The 20,224-nt window shown below is 39.9% G+C and overlaps 1 protein-coding gene across 5 annotated transcripts in view; it reads right to left on the bottom strand.

Moving 5' to 3' along the window:
* Positions 1-2,064: 2,064 nt before the first annotated feature.
* B3GALNT1 (beta-1,3-N-acetylgalactosaminyltransferase 1 (globoside blood group)) overlaps positions 2,065-20,224 on the bottom strand; it is a 39,511-nt gene continuing 21,351 nt past the window's right edge. For 4 of the 5 annotated variants that reach the window (XM_062212284.1, XM_062212293.1, XM_062212301.1 and 1 more), the window contains 3 exons: positions 13,483-13,549; positions 9,951-10,044; positions 2,065-5,513 (listed from right to left, as the gene is read on the bottom strand). In XM_062212284.1, coding sequence (XP_062068268.1) covers positions 4,478-5,479 — 1,002 coding nt within the window. In that variant the 5' untranslated portion in view covers positions 5,480-5,513; positions 9,951-10,044; positions 13,483-13,549 and the 3' untranslated portion in view covers positions 2,065-4,477. The remainder of the gene's footprint in view (positions 5,514-9,950; positions 10,045-13,482; positions 13,550-20,224) is intronic. The other variant, XM_062212318.1, reaches the window with a different exon arrangement.

Below are 20,224 nucleotides of genomic sequence, written 5' to 3'. Positions count from 1 at the left end.
TCAATTTGTTAAGTCAACAACAGGAGTCACTGTGCACTTACTCTTCATGTAGGCTCTCTGTCCTTAATGTGCTGTATATCATGATTTAATGCTATAATTAGTACTCAAACAGTATTTTTTCACTTTGTGTTTCTGTGTGGGTGCAAACTGTTAAAAGCTTTACTTAATATATGCTAAATTGATCTTCTGTATATAAAGAGAATTGAAAATGAATCGATGTGAAAGGTAGGGGAGAGGGAGCGGGAGAGGGGAGGGTTGCGGGTGGGAGGGAAGTTATGGTGGGGGGGAAGCCATTGTAATCCATAAGCTGTACACTGGAAATTTATATTCATTAAATAAAAGTTAAAAAAATCCAAAGGAGGGAGATATATATATATATATATATATATATATATAAAAGGCTGTTACCTGGAGGATTATCTTTGGAGACCACTACCCCTAAGAAATAGTGACATCAGACACAGAACTTAAAGAGCTTCATCTCCCTGGGTACCACTATCTTTTACTAACTGCAAAATAAGTGAAATTATTTTCAAAGATGTCTTTATTTATTTGGAAGTAAGGAGGAAGGAAGGAAGGAAGGAAGGAAGGAAGGAAGGAAGGAAGGGAGGGATGGTCACAATAGCCAGCACTGGGCCAGGATGAAGCGAGGGGCCAGGTGTTCCATCCGAGTTTCCCACATCAGAGGCAAAAACTCAAATACTTCGTCTATCATCTGCTGCTTTCCAATTGCATTAGCAGGGAGCTGGGTCAGAAGTGGAGTAGCTGGGGCTCAAACTGGCACTCTGATATGGGACGTGGGCATAAGCTACAGCTTATCATGCTGAGCTGCAACGTCTGCCACAAACTAAGTGAAATTCTAAAATTCAAATAAGCTTTTTAGGAGGCTTTGGGAGGGAAACAAACTAGGTGGCAGTATCCATGAAAAGTGTGGGAAGAGATAGCACAGCTAAAGCCTGAAGGGCTGTAGTCAGAAAGGGGAAGCAGTGGAGAAGCAGGTGGCGGCACGGACTCAGGGAAGCACAGGCCGTATCTCCACCTCGGGACCTTCAGGGCCTGGCAAGAGGGGCTGCCTACAGTTTAGTATATGGAGATGCAAGCTATTCTGCCTGGATATAAATGGGAGAGTTAAGTATCAAGGATTTGGCAGTATCTGGACACACATAGTTCAGATCACATAAAACACACACACACTCACATACTTTTTATTTTAAATATATTTAGGCTCACAAAAATCACAACAAAACTTTTTATAAACATCAGTATATGCCACTTATTTTGATGGACTCCTTGAAGAGCTGGTCCCATATAACTGCAAGTGGGATAATCAGGAATCTGACAAAGTAGTAAAGAGCCTGGTGAGAGTCAGTCATCGGCTCACTCAAAACCCAGGTGAGTTGCTTTAATTTAAAGGTTAAGTCTTAGTGGATTAAATGATGTAAGAACCCTGAAGATGGCAGGACAAGTCCACTGTTTTTCCTGCAAGCATACTTCTCCCCTCTTAAAATTAATCCCTTCCAATCCCTCTATTCTGCAATAACTGCCCACCAAGCCCCAAGTAAAAGAACTTGACCCCTAACTCATGCTCAGAAATACATCAGATATATAGCTCAGTTCTGGCTGCTCTGCATCAGGAGGATGGTTGAGGGGAGGGAGTTGATGGGAATATGGTAATATCAAGAACATTTAGGGTGGAGCCTAGAAAGATTAAGGAGGGTGAAAAGCAGAGTTTTCAGGAAAGGACTAAAAGCCCAAAACACCAATGCCAAGTGAAGCAGAAAAACTCTGACCCACTTGATCCAGTCTCAGAACTGTACACCTGGGGCCGGTGTTGTGATGCAGTGGGGTAAGCTGCTGCCTGCAACCCTGGCATCCCCTATGAGTACTCATTTGAGTTTCAGCTGATCCACTTCCAATCCAGCAGCTCCCTGCTAACCTGCCTGGGAAGGTAGCAGCAGATGACCCAAGTGCTTGGGCCACTGCTACTCACATGGGAGATCTAGAAGAAATTCCAGGCTCCTGGTTTTGGCATGGCCCGCCTCTCCTCTCTCTGCATAACTCTGACTTGCAAATAAATAAATACATCTTTAAAAAAGAATCTAATCCAGGTTTCCCATGTGGGTGGCAGAAACCCAATTACTTGAGTCATCAACACTACCTCCTGGTGTCTGCATTAGCAGAAAATTGCAGGCAGGAACAGAAGCAGGTATTGAACCCAGGCAGTCTGATATGAGACACAGGTGTTATTTTAATCACTAGGATAAACACCTACCCCATTATTGTTTTAAAAATTCTAAAAGTCCTTTGAGTTAGCTTGCAAAACATCAACGTAATCTTCTGCAAAACCTATCAAATCTAATCATACCAAAAAAAGAACCACAACTATTTGTCTTAAAGGAAGTGACTCCTGGGGCTAGTGTTGTGATACAGTGGCTAAACTGCTCACTCAACACTGACACCAGCAAACAGAGTTTCAGTTTCCTGGCTTCCACCTGGCTCAGTCTAGCTGCTGTGGCCATTTGGGGGAATGAACCAGTGGATAGAAGATCTCTTTCTCTATGTCTCTCCCTGTCTCTGTAACTCTGCCTTTAAAAAATGAATCTTTAAAAAAAAAGTTAATTCCCACAGAGCTAGGAATTAGCAAAGACACAGATTAATTTCACAGAATATTTAATTGATTTTATTGTAACTGGATCAGGCTTGGTTCCAGGGAAACAGAAATAACCAGTTATAGAGAATCATACATTATAGTAGTTTTAATTGTAGTTAGATTTCTCCTATAAGAGAATCATGAAACTCTGAATCAATTTCAAGATCTGACTACCTACTTTCAAGATTTGATCTTTGTCACCGTGTAATCAGAAAAAATGAATCACTTGTCCCATAACAACTCTAATAGAAAACTGCATAATCCTACGAGTATGGGAGCAACATGAACTCCTCTTTCACTAGCCAGTTGCTGGTCCAACAAAAGATACTTTACCACTTCTAAAAGAAATGTCCTTCTATGAAAACACATGATATTGGGGGCCAGTGCTGTGGGCAAAGCCTCTACCTGTGGTACTGGCATCCCATACGGATGCTGCTCCTCTTCCAATCCAGCTTCCTGCTGTGGCCTTGGAAAGCAATGGAAGATGGCCCAAGTGCTTGGGTCCCTGCACCCATGTGAGAAACCCAGAAGAAGCCCCTGGCTCCTGGCTTCCTATTGGCCCAGCTTCAGCGGTTGCAGGCATTTGGGCAGTGAACCAGCAGATGGAAGACCTCTCTCTCTCTCTCTCTCTCTCTGTCTCTTCCTCTCTCTGTCTGCAACTATGTTGCTCAAATAAATAAATAAATCTTCTAAAAAAAATTACACATGAGATCTGAATCAGAGTTAACTCTACACATTAGGGCTTTCATTTTGATGAAAAACTAACAACAGCTTTTCTCTTTTTTTTTTTTCTCTTTATTCACAAACTGATTATTAATGAGAAAATACAGGGGGTCAGATTAACAGTGCAACTTGAATCTTCACTCTTCTTGGAATTCCAGTGCTGGGATGACACTCTTCATAATACTGTGGCATTATTTTCTCTCCCTTCTTTTTTGCCCAGAGTCCTTTCCAAAAGGAAACATACTGACTGGCATTCTACATTATTCCTAATTTTCAGGTAGAAAACTGAGATAGAAGAAGTGACATCTAAAAACACTGGGGACTATTTTTTTTAAAAAAAGACAATAATTCAAATTTTCTTGACTTAATCATTCTCTATATTACCACAGTAAAATATATTACAAATTCCAAGAGATTATTGAAATGCAATAATAACCTATGACTTCACATTGATGAGGCTATTGATAACAAACTGACCAGTGAAGTAACTAGAACAAAGTTCAAATGTAAAAAAAGATTCATTGTTCTATTTTACAATATAGAAACCACCACAGCATGTAAACACACACAAAGTAATAAATAATAATTTATAACTATAAAATACTGCAATATTTGGATGGCCAAAACCATGAAATTTTTGTTCAGTATAACTTCAGGGAATTTTCTCACACAGAAATACAGATTTTTGTAAATTGGAACTCCATGTAAGAGACACATGAAACCCTTAAGTGACTGGATTGTTCAATAAACAGAACTCCACACTGCTTTCTTATAAAGGCCTAATGAGTTTAGAATTCAGTGAAATCTTTAAGAAAGTCTAACCTATAGAATAGTGTGTTTAAATTGTTTGGTCCTAGTTTAAAAAAAAAGCAAATTCCTTTGTAAGATATTTTATTCATCTGAATATTACCTTTAAAGGGCCTGACTTGATTTATATCCAAATAAATCACAGTAATGTATAACTTCCAGTCTCCAGTCTATGGGTTCTCCATGACTTTTGATTCAGTGTAAGTCAACACACTGACCTTCCTATGAGTTTCCCATAGTACCAGCTTCAGCGCTTTCCACAGTTTTCTGTCCTCTAGGTTTTGATGGAGTGTGAAGTTAGTAATGGCATGGGCATGTGGTATTTCTGAGCATAACCTGCCAAAAGGTGATGATTTCCTTAGAAGAAAAGCCATGTGCTGCAATCACACGTCTAAGCTGACAGACATCCAAATGGATTCTATATAAAAAGAAAAGGTTTATGTCTTCTGGAAAATGAATGTCCACCTTTAACAAATTCAAACAGATCCCAACATAAACATCTTCAAACTTGATAGGTTTTACGTGACCCATCATGTCATAGATCCTTGGTACCAAATCTTTGGACATTATATAGCCCAACCCACTGCAATAAGGAGGGAATACTTTGAAAGGATATTCCTGGTATGAAATATGGGTCTTTTGGTAAAATCCTCTGTAGGAATAGTTCTCAATTAGAGGATAACCTGTGAAAAATTCCTCTGGGTTGTTTAAGTTTAAAAGATACTTCACTAAATTGCCAGTATTGATGAAAACATCAGTATCTGTCTTCATGATGTACTTGGCATTGGGACAAAACTCAGTGACCCACCTGAATGCCATAATGGTTTTCAAGGTCAGGTTATTATAGGTGTCTAAAAAATCTTGTCGTATTATGTCACCGTAAAGAAGGTGTTCATCCTCTAAAGACAATGCTAACATTTTGTCTTCCTTTTCAGCCTGTTGGCCCAATAAGAAAAATGTAAGAACCTCATATCCCCACCAAGACTTTTTTTCACCCCAAGTAACTCTGATGGCCTGTCTGGCTTTCACATCTGAGGGATGAGAAGTTACCAGGATGACCAGAAATGGGTTTTGATGAGAGCAGTTTGAATGCTCCCGGAGAGTGAAGCGGAAGTTCTGTCTGTAAATTGGCTCGTACTCATAGAAGTACATCAAGTTTACACGTTCAATCACATTGTACTGAGGTAGGCTGAGATACCACATCACCAGGAAACTCAGGAGTGACAGTAGCAGGAGGCTCCATTTGAGGGATCTCAGTGACATCCTACTTGGAAGGGCAGTCAAGAGAGCCAGGTCCATCCACAGTAGCTCAAAAACACGTAAGCCGCAGGTTCTGGAGGATTTATAAGAGATCAGGTTAATGTTCTGTAACTTCAAACACATTGTTCAAATAACACTTCATTTATCTGCCCTAGGACAAAGAACAGAACGAAAGTTCTAAAGAAAAACCAAAAATTCTGTCCTGAATCTCATTTAACAAGCCAATGGATATCAACAACCAAAAATATATTTTAGCTTTTCACATCCAGATTAAGGTTGAAACATGTCCTTTATGTTGGGAAAACCAATCCTTGTTCTAAACAAGTAACAACTTATTACCAACTATGATTTTTGTCCCAGCTGCCTGGAAGGACAGGAAGGGATAAGGGATGTATAATTGTGAGTTAAACATAAATCTACCATAAAACAAACAAAAACTGTCTCTTCTTTACCATGATGAAAAAACAAATAAAAAGATTTTGGGCCAGCATAGGATAAGCAATGGCCTGCGACACTGGTATCCCATATAAGCAGTGGTTTGAGTCTTAGCTATTCCACTTCCAATCCAGCAGCTCCCTGCTAACATGCTTGGGAAAGCAGTAGAAGATGGCCCAAGTGCTTGATCCCCCGTCACTCACATGGGAGACCCAGATGGAGTTCCAGGCTCCTGGTTTTGGCCTGGTCTGGCCAGGATATTGTGGCCATTTGGGAGCAAACCTGTGGATGGAAGATATCTCTCTCTCTCTCTCTCTCTCTCTCTCTGAAACTACCTTTCAGATAAATATACATTTTTCTTTATTATAATTTTTTTAATTTATTTGACAGATAGACAGTGAGAAAGGGACAGAGAGAAAGGTCTTCCCTCCGTTGGTTCATTCCCAAATGGCCTCTACGGCCAGAGCTGCAGCAATCCGAAGCCAGGAGCCAGGTGCTTCTTCCTGGCCTCCCAACTGTATGCAGGGGCCCAAGCACCTGGGCCATCCTCCACTGCCTTCCCGGGCCACAACAGAGGAGCAGCCAGGACTAGAACCCGGCACCCATATGGGATGCTGATGCCGCAGGTGATTAACCAAGTGAGCCATGGAGCCAGCCCCAATAAATACATTTTTCCTAAGAAAAAAAAAGTAAAAATAGCCAGCATTGTAGCATAGTGGGTAAAGCTACCACCTGTGACACTGGCATCTCATATGGAGCTAGCTTGTGCCTTGGCTATCCCACTTCCAAGCCTGCTCTCTGCTAATGGCCTAGCAAAGCAGTGGAGGATAGCCCAAGTACTTGGGCCCCTGCACCCACATAGGAGATCTGAATGAAGAAGCTCCTGGCTTCATCCTGGCTCTGCCTTGGCTGTTTTGGCCACTTGGTGAGTAAACCAGCAGACAGATATCACTAATAGCAGGTTCCAAAAACCCAAGAGTCTTTCAGCTATGTGATTTGATATGGATTCTAGAAAATCAAAGAAAACCTCTATAGCAATAATTATGCACAGTGGCTGGTGATGGTGGGTAAGATGAAACTGGAGACTCTATCTGAGAGAGTCTTCCAGAGACAAACAGGATAACCATCTCTTGAGACCAGGAAATGACTTTTATTTGCCCCAAACACCCGAAGTCACAATTTTGCCTCTGGCTGAATCAAAGCTCAGTCTGGACAGCAATCACTTAAAGTTGTGCCTTTAGCACTGAGATTAGTGTCCTAGACCAGTCTATTCAGTAACCATATATCAGATTGGATCACAGACAGAATCTCCTAGGACACTTGCTTTTGCACAAAACCTTCAGCTGAGACAAGGGAATAGAGCTTTGTGACACAGAGCATTCAGACCATGGTGACAACTGAAGCATCAGCTCTGCTCCAGAGGTTTACAATTCAGAATCCCCCAGGGCTTTCCTGGCACCATAAGCACTGGTCTCAATCTAAAGGCATTCATGCATAAGTGGTTACTGGACATCTTCTACAACCACAGAGGCAATAAGGAATTAGAGGTGGAAGGAGAAGCAAATCCTAAGGCAATGTGTAAACATGGCACAGGGAGACCAGAAAGAAGTTCCTGGCTTCTGGCTTCAGCCTGACCCAGTCCTGTTGCAGGCATTTGGAGAATGAACCAACAGATGGAAGATATGCCTCCCTTGATCTCTCTCTCTTTTTCTTTCTCTCTCTCTCTTTTAAATAAATAAATAAATAAGAGTATGAGGAGGGATATGTTGAGGGACTTTTGAAAGGTACCTCTCATTTAAAGTCATCTGGGGTACTGGCTCCTGGGAATCTAGAATTCACTGTGGAGGGTGAAGGTTAATGTCCTACAGGAAGGTGGGTTCACCAAGGGATTGACCCTGGGTTAAAATTAGGGTTAATATGTATTGATCTGTATTGATGGTCCTCTCCACCACTTAATGTTGTGATTGCTCAGAATTTCTCTATAGACAAACCCCTCTACAGGCAAAAGATGAGTGGTCTTTCTCCCAGTCTTGGTTGAGATCAGCTTTAAATCACATCCATCAAACAGTTTTCACAAGGGTCCAGAGACCACCCCCTCATTTCCTCTCTTCTATGAAATCCTCTCATTACTTGGTTGATGACAATCTTAGGATCAGTGGCTGCTATTCTCACTCTGACTTTTATACTACTGTGTCCAAGCATTTATAGGAGTTGATAATGGAACAAACCAAGGCCTTTACCAACCAGGCGGTCAACCAAATACTGCTACAGGGATATACTCGGCTCCCCACCCAGGAGACAGTGGCTTGAGACATCGCCCCATGGCAACAGAGAGTAACTCATCGTCTCCATGTCAGCAGGAAGTAGCTCTAAAGACAGATCATCATCCCTCTACCCCTCCTGTACTTCTGGGACTAATGTAATCCCATACACTCTTGCTTTATAAAAAACAAAAGGAGGGAATGTTAGTAAAATGGCGCAGTCTTGTCTATGGAGTGATCTACACCCCTGACACCATCCTAGGCTCTAACCCCTGCCACCATTGCTGCAAGCCAGGTGACCACATGGCCCATCCATTGGTGTCAGCTACACCCCCATCCTAATGGAATTCGCTGCTCCTACTTCCCTGCCCACCCTCCAGCAAATGTTTAACAGGACCTGTTTCTTGAACATGTGGCTCTGTCGCTCTCTCTCTCTTGATCTTTTTCTCTTTCTCTCCCTCTCTCTTGATCTCTTGATCTCTATGCTCTCCTTCTCCCTTTTTTCCTTCTTTGCCCTTTCCATCTGGTCTGTTGGGTTTCCCACAGGGGTCCAAGCACTTGAACCATCCTCCACTGCCTTCCTGGGCCACAGCAGAGAGCTGGACTGGAAGAGGAGCAATCGGGACAGAACCGGCGCCCCAACTGGGACTAGAACCCAGGGTACCGGTGCTGCAAGATTAGCCAAGTGAGTTGTGGCGCCAGCCTTTCCATATCTTTTTCAATTAATATTTACTTATTTGGGGAGAGCACCCATTGTCTCGTTCACCATCCCCAAACGCCTGCAATGGCTACATTCACAGCTGAAGCTGGGAGCTGGGGACACAGTCCAGGTCCCCCATCTGAGTGGCAGGAAACCAGATGCTTGAGCCATCACTGCTTCCTTCCAGGCGCTGCATTAGCAGGAAGCCAGATTCAGGAGCAGAAGTTAGGTACTGACTCCACGTGTCCCGATGTGTGACATGGCTATCTTTTTTTAAATTTATTTATTTATTTATTTATTTGAGAAACAGTTACAGACAGAGAGGGAGAGAGAGAAAAGTCTTCCATCCACTGGTTCACTCCCCAAATAGCCACAACAGCCGGAGCTGCGCAGATCTGAAGCTGGGAGTCAGGAGCTTTTATCGGGTCTCCCACGTGGGTGCAAGGGCCCAGGCATGTGGGCCATCTTCCACTGCTTTCCCAGGCCATAGCAGAGACCTCGATCAGAAGAGGTGCAGCTGGGACACAAACCGGCACCCATAAGGTATGCCAGTGCCACAGTGCCAGCCCCTGGGACACAGGTTTCTTAACCGGTGTCTTAACTACAAATGCCTGCCCTACATTCTGTATTTTAAGTCACACAATACAATGTGATAATTTAGCAAACTCTCTAAAGTTCAGTTCCAGGTGTATGTGTGTGTATATATATATATATATATATATATATATATATATATATGTCTTACTTCTCCATTTATATTCTATATCCTTATTAGCAAAGACAACTTTTTCTCCCAAGAGTCAAAGTGTAAGACAGAAGGAGGCTGCAGCAAGAGTGAGATTAACACTGAAGTTTGACTTGCTCTTTTTATTACCTACTGCCTCCCAGGGTGACCATTAACAGAAAACTAGGCCAGAAGTGGAGTCAAGACTTAAACATGGCACTCTGATGTAGAATGTGGGTGTATGAAGCTGCGAGTTAACTAATGAGCCATAAGCCTGCACCTCTAAATTGATTTCATTTTCAAAAGGGATTATCTTAAATAAACTTGATGACTCCTTACTATTTGACAAAAAGAACATTTCAAAGCTGTAAATTCATTTCTGTTTCTTACCCTCTTGATTTATTTCTTCTGAGTGAAAGACTTCCGATTTCACCAGCTGAACATTCAGCAGTATGCAGTTGCCAAAAAATAATGCTTGATATGTCTGAAACACATATAAGAAACTTAACAGCATTTACTTAGTGGTCAGGGAATTTATGTTCCAAGAGGGGAATGGAAAAGACTCTTCACTTTTCATTGATTTCTGAACTAAGAATATATGTTGAAATAAATGCTAAAAATACAAGGCTTGTCCACCAAAGTTCATGGCTTCATTATGGAAAGAGAACACTTGATCTTCAAAATTAGTACAGACTCAAAACTCAAATCACGTATCTAAGTTCTCTCATCAACTGGTATCTTATGTCTCCCAACTGCAGTTTTGCTTCCCTTGATAAAAAAACCTCAGAGGTGACTAAGAGAAGAGAAATGGGAAAGAGCTAAAAGACATTCTGCCAGAATCTTAATTCTCTCTTCTATACATACATTCCCAGAAGACAACTCTAAAGGGGGAATGCCAATTACCACTCCCCAGCCCACTCTTTCCCTCCCAACCTGTCTCCACTCATGAATATGAAAGACACACTCATAAACTGTGAAGCATTCTGCCACAATTAAGTCTGCCTGTACCCTGTTTGTTGTTGTTTTGCTTTTTACTGGTCAAGTTGGTCAAGTTTTAAAATCAGAGTAGGACATGACAAATGGGGAGGCAGTGTATTACCACATTATCACTCCTTATGCCAAAAAGTAATCACTATGGATTAGATTCAAAGATGGGAGGAAAACAAACCTGTAAAAACATGAAAATGCAGATGTACATTTTGATAATCTTGAAGTGAGGAAGACCTTTCAATTACTCTATTCTAAGTTAGTAATCTAGAAATCATAAAGGAAATTCTGATCAAATAAATATTTCAGAAAATTAGTGAACAAGGTTGAAAGAGCACAAAAAATGCATGAACAAGGTTGGTATCTTAAAAAAACAAACTGAGTCATTTATGATGAAGAATTTTAAGCTATATAAAAGACAAATTCTTATAGATTAAGGAAAAGATGAACACTAAAAGAGAGTAAATGGCCAAAAGAAAGTTCTCATAAGAATACAAATGGCCATGAAAATAAAAAAAGTTCAAATGCACAAGTAGAGATATTTTAATAAAAGTCTCAAACTTCCAAATATAAAAAATGATACTACACAATATGTATGAAAGAAAAAGGCAGTCCCATTGTATTTTCATGTGCTTCCTGGAGGGAAATTTTGAAACATTTATCAAAATTTTAAAAGTGTAATACCTGTGACCAAATAATACCACTGCTAGCAATTTGTATTACAGCAATAACCAAGGGGGGCCCGTGCCTGGTGCAGTAGGCTAATCTTTGACCTGCGGCACCAGCATCCCATATGGGCACCAGTTCTAGTCCCGGCTGCTCCTCTTCCGATCCAGCTCTTTGCTATAATCTGGGAAAGCAGTAGAAGATGGCTCAAGTGCTTGGGCCCCAGCACTCAAAGTAGGAGACCGGGAAGAAGCTTGCGGCTCCTGGCTTCCGATCGGAACAGCTCTGGCCATTGCGGCCATTTGGGGAGAGAACCAGCGGAAGGAAGACCTCTATCTCTGTCTCTTCCTCTCACTGTCTGTAACTCTACCTCTATAAATAAATAAAATCTTCTAAAAAAAAAAAGAAAATAACCACAGAACTGTGCATTATTTAAAACATGGAATGATTTTATTTAAACAAGTATCATTAGAAAATTGTTTAAATAAAATTATGATATATCCATATAACAGTATGTGTTTACTCACCATATGAAGTAATGCTGATCTATATTCCCTTGATAGTTTACTATGTTAGAGATACAAATGCAAAACTGCATATGTATTATGATTCTTTTTGAAACATGAAAAGTTAAGTATCTACAAATCCATGTGGTCACACATACAGAGTGCAATGTCTGGCAGATGTGTTATAATATGTCAGCGGCCTACATTCCATGGATTTCTGGAAGATTTCCCGCTCTATTCCCTGTTTCTTTTTCTTCCTATATCATTTGGATTTTCCACACTATGTAGTATCTTTGTAAATAAAAACAAAGCACCAAATCTAGATTTTTATGCTTGTTTTGCATGACTCAAAGTTCTTCTGCATGGCAGTAACCTTAAACTGGTAGTTCACGTCTTAAATTTCATCTTATATTTTTTTACCCCCAAAGTGTGACCATTTACATCTCATTGTATTTCTATTAGTTATTATTCTTTTTTTATTTATTTTATAGCTGTGGCTCACTTGGTTAATCCTCCGCCTGTGGCGCCGGCATCCCATATGGGCACCAGGTTCTAGTCCCACCTGCTCCTCTTCCAGTCCAGCTCTCTGCTGTGGCCCAGGAGGGCAGTGGAGGATGGCTCAAGTGCTTGGGCCCCTGCACCTACATGGGAGACCAGGAGGAAGCACCTGGCTCCTGGCTTTGGATTGGTGCAGCGCCGGCCGTAGTGGCCATTTGCGGGGTGAACCAACGGAAGGAAGACCTTTCTTTCTCTCTCTCACTGTATAACTCTGTCAAATAAATAAAAAAAACTTTTAGAAATATAATAATGCTAATATAAATTAAACAGGATTTATATTAGATACCAATCATGGCATATATACATACATAAATCTAACTGTTAATAAAATGTTTACAACAAATGTTATTACTTTGTTCTCCCATAATCCCACGTAGTAAGTGAGCTGTTTTTACTGCACATAATTTATAGGTGAATTTTAGAAATTTTAAATGAAATAACAACACTTTAAGACTAAGCCTTACAGAGTCCATAAACTTTTCCTGAAAGAAGTCTCAAAGAATATATTTTAATATGAAGAAAAATGAGCTAAGGAATTGAAGGGGATGCAAAAAGCAACAAATAAATAGTAACAAAGATAAAAGAACAAGAATAAAAATTTTCCTATATGGTAAAAGAGCAAAACTGAAATACAAGGCACATTAAAAAGTTTATGGAAAATGGAATCACAGATAAGTGTACTTCGGTGTAAACACTGTTTGAAATCCATGCAGTCTTTTTAATAACACATTTTTCATGAACGTTTTGATGACCCCTTGTATGCACAGATTTCAAAAACTTTTTGCACCAAAGTAAGCTTAGGTTTTAATTCCATTGTCCACAGACTTTCTGAAGTGTCTCTGTACTAGGTAAAAATGACATGGTAGCTGCAACAAGATGCTTCAGAGGAAAATTAACATATGCTACCCTTCTTAGATAGTTCAAAAAGAACAAGGAGATACTGATAAATCTTAAAATTTTCCAAAAAATCATTTAAGAATATATATTACCCTTTAGAGTGACCACTGAAGAAACAGATATTGAACAATACCTTCCAAACTGAGAGCCTTGGAAGTAAAAGAAAAAAAGCAAGTGAGGTGTTCAACAGAAGGTAGGAAAAAAAGAGGGCGGGTGGGGAGAAGCAGAAAATGCATGGGAGACAAAACTGAAAAATATGATGGTAGAAATAAATCTAAATATAGCATGAATTAGAGTATACAACTCACCTATTCAAATGTAGAGCTTCTGATACTTGCTTAAAATTCTACCATGCACTGCTTATAAGATACACACCTAAGACAAAATAACACAAAACTTTTAAAAATCAGGAAACAGTAGAAACATATTAAAAGAATGTAAATCAAAAGAAGATGCTATAGTTAATTATTAACATTACACATAAATGAACAGCATTTAAAGGGGATGAAGGAGAATTTTGTTACTAATAAAAGGAAGCATACAACACAATTTAATAATCATAAAGCTAAAGCCATAAAAACATAGCATCAAAATATATAAAGCAAAAATGTGAAAGGTGTCTGTATAAATGTTAAAAATCTTTAATTCTGGGGCCAGCACCATGGCTCACTTGGTTAATCCTCCACCTGTGGCGCCAGCATCCCATATGCGTGCCGGTTCTAGTCCTGGCTACTCCTCTTCCAGTCCAGCTCTCTGCTGTGGCCTGGGAGGGCAGTGGAGGATGGCCCAAGTGCTTGAGCCCCTGCACCCACATGGGAGACCGGGAGGAAGAACCTGGCTCCTGGCTTCAGATCAACACAGTTCTGACTGTGGTGGCCATTTGGGGGGTGAACCAATGGAAGGAAGTTCTTTCTCTCTCTCTCGCTGTCTATAACTCTACCTGTCAAATAAATTTTAAAAAATAAAAAAATCTTTAATTCTAATTGAAGACCTTCAAAAAGATTTTTTTTAAAGATTTATTTATTTATTTGAAAGTCAGAGTTACACAGAGAGAGGAGAAGCAGAGAGAGAGAGAGAGAGAGAGAGAGAGAGAGAGAGGCCTTCCATCCAATGGTTCACTCCCCAATTGGCTGTAACGGCCGGAGCTGCGGTGATCCGAAGCCAGGAGCTTCTTCCAGCTCTCCCACATGGGTGCAGGGGCCCAAGGACTTTGGCCATCTTCTACTTCTTTCCCAGGCCATATAAGAGAGCTGGATTGGAAGTGGAGCAGCTGGGTCTTGTACTGGCACCCAAATGGGATGCAGTCCCTGCAGGCAGCAGCTTTACCCACTATGCCACAGCGCCGGCTCCTATTTACTTATTTATTTATTTAAAGGGCAGTGTTACAGAGAGAAATAGAGATATATCTTCCATCTACTGATTCACTCCCCAAATGGCCGGGACTGTGTCATTCAAAGTAGGAGCCCAGAATTCAACCGGGTCACACACGGGGGTGGCAGGGGCCAAATACCTGGGCCCTTTTCCACTGCCTTCCCAGGTACACCGGCAGGAAGCTGAATCAGAAGCAAAGCAGCTGGGACTCAAACTGAAGCACATCATTCATATGGGATGCTGGCAGCACAGGAGGCATCTCGGGGCACCTCAGAGTTAGTGCCGTAAATGGAGCATTTAAAAAAAAAAGATTTATGTATTATTTATTTGAAAGGTAGAGTTACAGAGACGCAGAGAGAGAGAGAGAGAGAGAGAGAGAGAGTCTTCCATCCACTGGTTCACTACCCACATGGCTGCAATGGCCAGAGCTGTGCCGATCTGAATCCAGGAGCCAGGCACTTCTGGGTCTCCCACGTGGGTGCAGGGGCCCAAGGACCTGGGCTGTCTTCCACTGCTTTCCCAGGCCAAAGCAGAAAGCTGGATTGGAAGTGGAGCAGCCAAGACTCAAACCAGCGCTCATATGGGATGCTGGCACTGCAGGCAGCGGCTTTACCCACTATGCCACAGCACCAACCCCCTAATGGAGCATTTTTAATTCATCTCTCAAAGTGTAATGAAACTCATGTTGAAGACTAGTCTCTAATGTACTAGTGTTGAGAGGTAGCAGAACATTTAAAAGAAAATCAGGTCACTGGGGCTCTACACGCAGGAAAGTATTAACACATTTCCCACCAGAGTGAGTTAGTTATCAAAAGAGCAAGCTGTTACAAGCCTGGCACCTCCCCTCCATCTCTCCTACATACTTGTTCCTCTCATGTGTGCCCATTTCCTTTTCTGCTTTTCCGCCACCCATGGAACAATGCACACCCCTGACCAGAAGCCAATATCATGTTCAATGCACCACCCTAGCCAAAAATGTTTAACTAGAAAGTAATGAAGTTTTTCAAGAAATATACTTGACAGGCTAAGGAATACCACAGGGAAGCACTCAAACAAATCCAGGAGGTGGAGTGTACTGCAAAAAAGCCATCATGGTTCCTTCTCATCAGGGCCATCAAAAAAGGGATAGCTTAGATTAAAAGAGATTAAGGAACACACACAGTTGTAATGTGTAACCCTGGCCTAGATCATGGAAATATCTGAAGACAATATAGATACTAGGTGATGCAAGGAGGATTATTTTGCTAACTGTGATGTTAACTGGCTACAAAAGTAAATGTTCCTGGCTAAACAAAACATGGTATAATGTGGTATATCAACACAATTGAATACTATTCAGCTATAAAAGGAACAATGTATTGACACACACTACAACAGATATCAGTTCTAAAAATTCTTATTTTATTATTTTTTATTTATTTTAGAGGCAGAGAGAAACAGAGCAAGTGAGCTCCCAACCCATGGTTCACTCTCCAAATACCTGCAATGGCTAGGAGCAGGCCAGGGCCAGATTCAGGAGCCAGGAACCTAATCCAGGTAACCTACATGGATAGTAGGAATCCAATTACCTGAGCCATCACCACTGCCTTAAAGGGTCTGTACTGGCAAGAAGCTGGAGTCAAGAGTCAGAACAACAAATTGATCCTGGGCACTTCAATGTAGAATGCAGATGTCTTATCCACTAAGCTAAATATCCACACTGTAAGAATTAAGATGGATGAACCTTAAAACCCTTGTGCTAAGTAAAGGGAGAAAGCAACAGAACACATATATAACATGACTCCACTTAAACAATATATCCAGGGAGGACAAACCTAAAGATAAGAAGCTAGTGGTTCCCAGGATATAAATGGGCATGAGGGATCTTTTGAAATGAGAATATTTTAATATTTGTGGTTATGATTAAAATTACTAAATTGTATCCTTAAATTAAAAATTATGCTTATATAAAAATCACACAGCTAAATAAACTGTATTTATAAAATTATTTACTATGTTCATACATAATGATTAAAGGATCAATTCAACAGGAAGATGTTACTATAATAAATGTATGTGCACTGAATTACAGGGCACCTAGCTATTGAAAAGAAATATTAATTCATCTAAGGAAGACATTGACTCCAATACAACAGTAATGTGGGACTCCAACACCCCACTTTCAGCAATAGACAGATAAGGCAGACAAAAGATCAGCAAGGAAACAACACTACAGACCAAATGGAACTAATGAATATCTACAGAACTTTTCATCCTACATTTGCAGAATACACATTCTTCTCACCAGTGCATGGAACTTTCTTTAAGATAGACCACACAGCTAGGCAATAAAGCAAGTCTCAGAAAATTCAAAAAAATAGAAATCATACCATGCATCTTCTCTGACCACAATGGAAGGACACTAGAAATCAACAACTCAAGAATCCCTTGAACACAGGCACACATATGGAGACTGAACAACATGCTCTATGAACACTGCCTAGCTATGAGGCATACAAGAAATAAAAAGAGAAATAAAAAAAAATTTCTGGAAATGAAAGATAACAATACAACACATCAAAACTTACGGGATACAGCAAAAGCAGTGTTAACAGGGAAGTTTATAGAAACTGGTGCCTACATCTAGAAATTGGAAAGACACTAAATAAATGAACTATCATTACATCTCAAGGACCTACAAAAACAACCATAAACCAATCCAAAATTAGTAGGGGAAAACAAAAAATTAAAACTAGAATATAAACAAAATTGAAACCATTAAAAGCAATACAAAAGATCAGTGAAATGAAGAGCTGGGTTTTTGAAAAAATTAAAAAAAAAAATGATATACCATTGTCCCAACTAACAAAAACAAGAAGGAGAAGACCCAAATTAGTAAAATCAGAGATGAAAAAGCAAATTAATAACAGATGCCACAGAAATAAAATTACTAAATTACTAAAGATACATATGCCAACAAATCAGGAAACCGAGAAGAAATGGATAGATTCCAGTACACATACAACTTATCAAAATTGAGCCATGAAGATATAGAAAACCTAAATAGACCAATAACCAAGATGGAAATTGAATTAGTAATAAAGAACCTTCCAGCGAAGAAAAGTCCAGGACTGGAGGACTTCACTGCTGAATTCTACTATATATTTATTTATTTACTTAAAGATTTACTTATTTATTTGAAAGGCAAAGTTACGTAGAGAGAGAAGGAGAGGCAGAGAGAGAGAGAGGAATCTTCCATCTGCTGGTTCACTCCCCAGTTGGCCACAACAGATGCAGCTGTGCCAATCCGAAGCAAGGAGCCAGGAGCTTCTTCCAAGTCTCCCACACGGGTGCTGGGTCCCAAGGATTTCAGCCATCTTCTACTACTTTCCCAGGCAATAACAGAGAGCTAGATTGGAAGAGGAGCAGCTGAGACTTGAACTGGCACCCATATAGGATGCTGGCACTGCAGGCGGCGGCTTTACCTGCTACACTACAGTGCCAGCCCCCTCTACCAGATATTTAAAGAGCTAATTCCAATTCTTCTAAAGATATTCAAAAAAATGGAAAGGGAGGAAATCTTCCCAAACTCTTTCTATGAAACCTATCAAATGTCCATACCACCTTAATTCCTAAACCAGAAAAAGATACAACAGAGAAAGAGAACTACAGACTTAATTTCCCTGATTAACAAAGACACAAAAATTCTCAACAAAATATTAGCCAACTGAATCCAACAGCACATAGAAATATCATTCACTGAGACCAAGTGGGATTTATCCTTAGTATGCAGGAATGGTTCAACATTCATAAATCAATCAATGTGATATATCTAATTAAAAAACCGAAGAACAAAAACCATATGATTATCTCAATAGATAATTTGATAAAATAATATCCTTTCATGATGAAAACTCTAAGCAAATTGGGTATAGAAGGAATACCTCTCAGCACAATCAAAGCTATTTATGACAAACCCACTGCCAGCATCTTATTGGATGAGGAAAAGCTGAAAGCATTCCCACTAAGAACCAGAACCAGCAAGAATGCACTCTTAGCATTTCTATTCAATATAGTCCTGGAAATTTTAGCCAGAGACATTAGGCAAGAAAAAAAATCCAAGGAATACAAATTGGGAAAGAGGAAGTCAAACTATCCCTATTTGCAGATGATGCGATTCTACATATAGGGGATCCAAAAGACTCCACTGAGAGACTATTGGAGTTCATAATAGAGTTCAGTAAAGTTGCAGGATATTAAATTTACACAAAAAAATCAATAGCCTTTGTATACATAGACAGTGTCATGGCTGACAAAGAACTTCTAAGTTCAATCCCATTCACAATAACTACAAAAAAAAAAAACTTGAAATAAATTTAACTGAGGATGTCAAAGATCAGTATGATAAAAATTAAAAAACATTACAGAAACAAAAGACTCAAAAAAGTGGAAAAATAATTCATGTTCATTAATTATAAGTATAATCAAATGTCCATACCACCAAAAACAATTTACAGATTCAATGTGATTCCAATCAAAATACCAAGGACATTCTTCTCAGATCTAGAAAAAAAGACACTGAAATTCATTTGGAAACACGGGAGATTTTGAATAGCTGAAGCAATCTTATACAACAAACACAATGCCAAAGGCATGATAATATCAGTTTTCGAGACATAGAACAGGGCAGTTACAATCAAAATAGCTGGGTATTTGCACAAAACAGATAGGTAGACCAATGAGATAGAATAAAAACTCCAGAAATCAACCCACACATCTACAACCAACTTATGTTTGACAAAGGAGCTGACATCAATCCCTGGAGCAAGGACAGTCTCTTCAACAAATGGTGCTAGGAAAACTGGATCTCCTCATGCAGAAGTATAAAGCAAGATCTCTGCCTTACATCTTACACAAAAATCCATTCAAAATGGATCAAAGACTTAAATCTACAGCATGATACTATCAAATTATTAGAGAACATTGGAGAAACCCTGCAAGGTATTGGCATAGGCAAAGACTCCTTTGAAAAGACCCCAGAAGCCCAGACAATCAAAACTAAAATTGACAAATGGGATTACATCAATTGAGAAGCTTCTGCACTATAAAAGAAACACTCAGTAAAGAGGCAACCAACAGTATGGGACAGAATATTTGCAAACTATGCATTTGAAAAATAATTAATATCCAGAATCCATAAAAAGCTAAAAAAAATCCAGTTAAGAAATGGGCAAAGGACTTAAACAGGCATTTTTCAAGAGAGGAAATTCAAATGGCCAAAGAACATATGAAAAATAGTCAGGACCACTATCAGCCATCAGGGAAATGCAAAGCAAAACCACAATGAGGTTTCACCTCACCCACATTAGAATGACTTTCATACAGAAATCAACAAACAACAAATGCCGGCAAGGTTGTAGGGAAAAGGTACTCTAATCCTCTGTTGGTGGGGATGTAACTGTTAACAGCCACTGAGGAAGACAGTATGGAGATAACTCAGAAATCTGAATATAGACCTATCATTTGACCCACCATCCCACTCATGGGAATTTACTAAATGGAAATGAAATCAGCATATGAAAGAGATACCTGTACCCCCATATTTATTGCAGCTCATGTCACAATAGCTAAGATATGGAATCAACCCAGATGTCCATCAACTGAAGACTGGATAAATTATCATATATGTACACCATAGAA

The sequence above is a fragment of the Lepus europaeus genome, chromosome 2, assembly GCF_033115175.1.
Source record: "Lepus europaeus isolate LE1 chromosome 2, mLepTim1.pri, whole genome shotgun sequence".
NCBI lineage: Eukaryota > Metazoa > Chordata > Mammalia > Lagomorpha > Leporidae > Lepus > Lepus europaeus.
The sequence above is the reverse complement of the archived record's forward strand: the minus strand, read 5'-3'. Positions and strand labels throughout refer to the sequence as shown.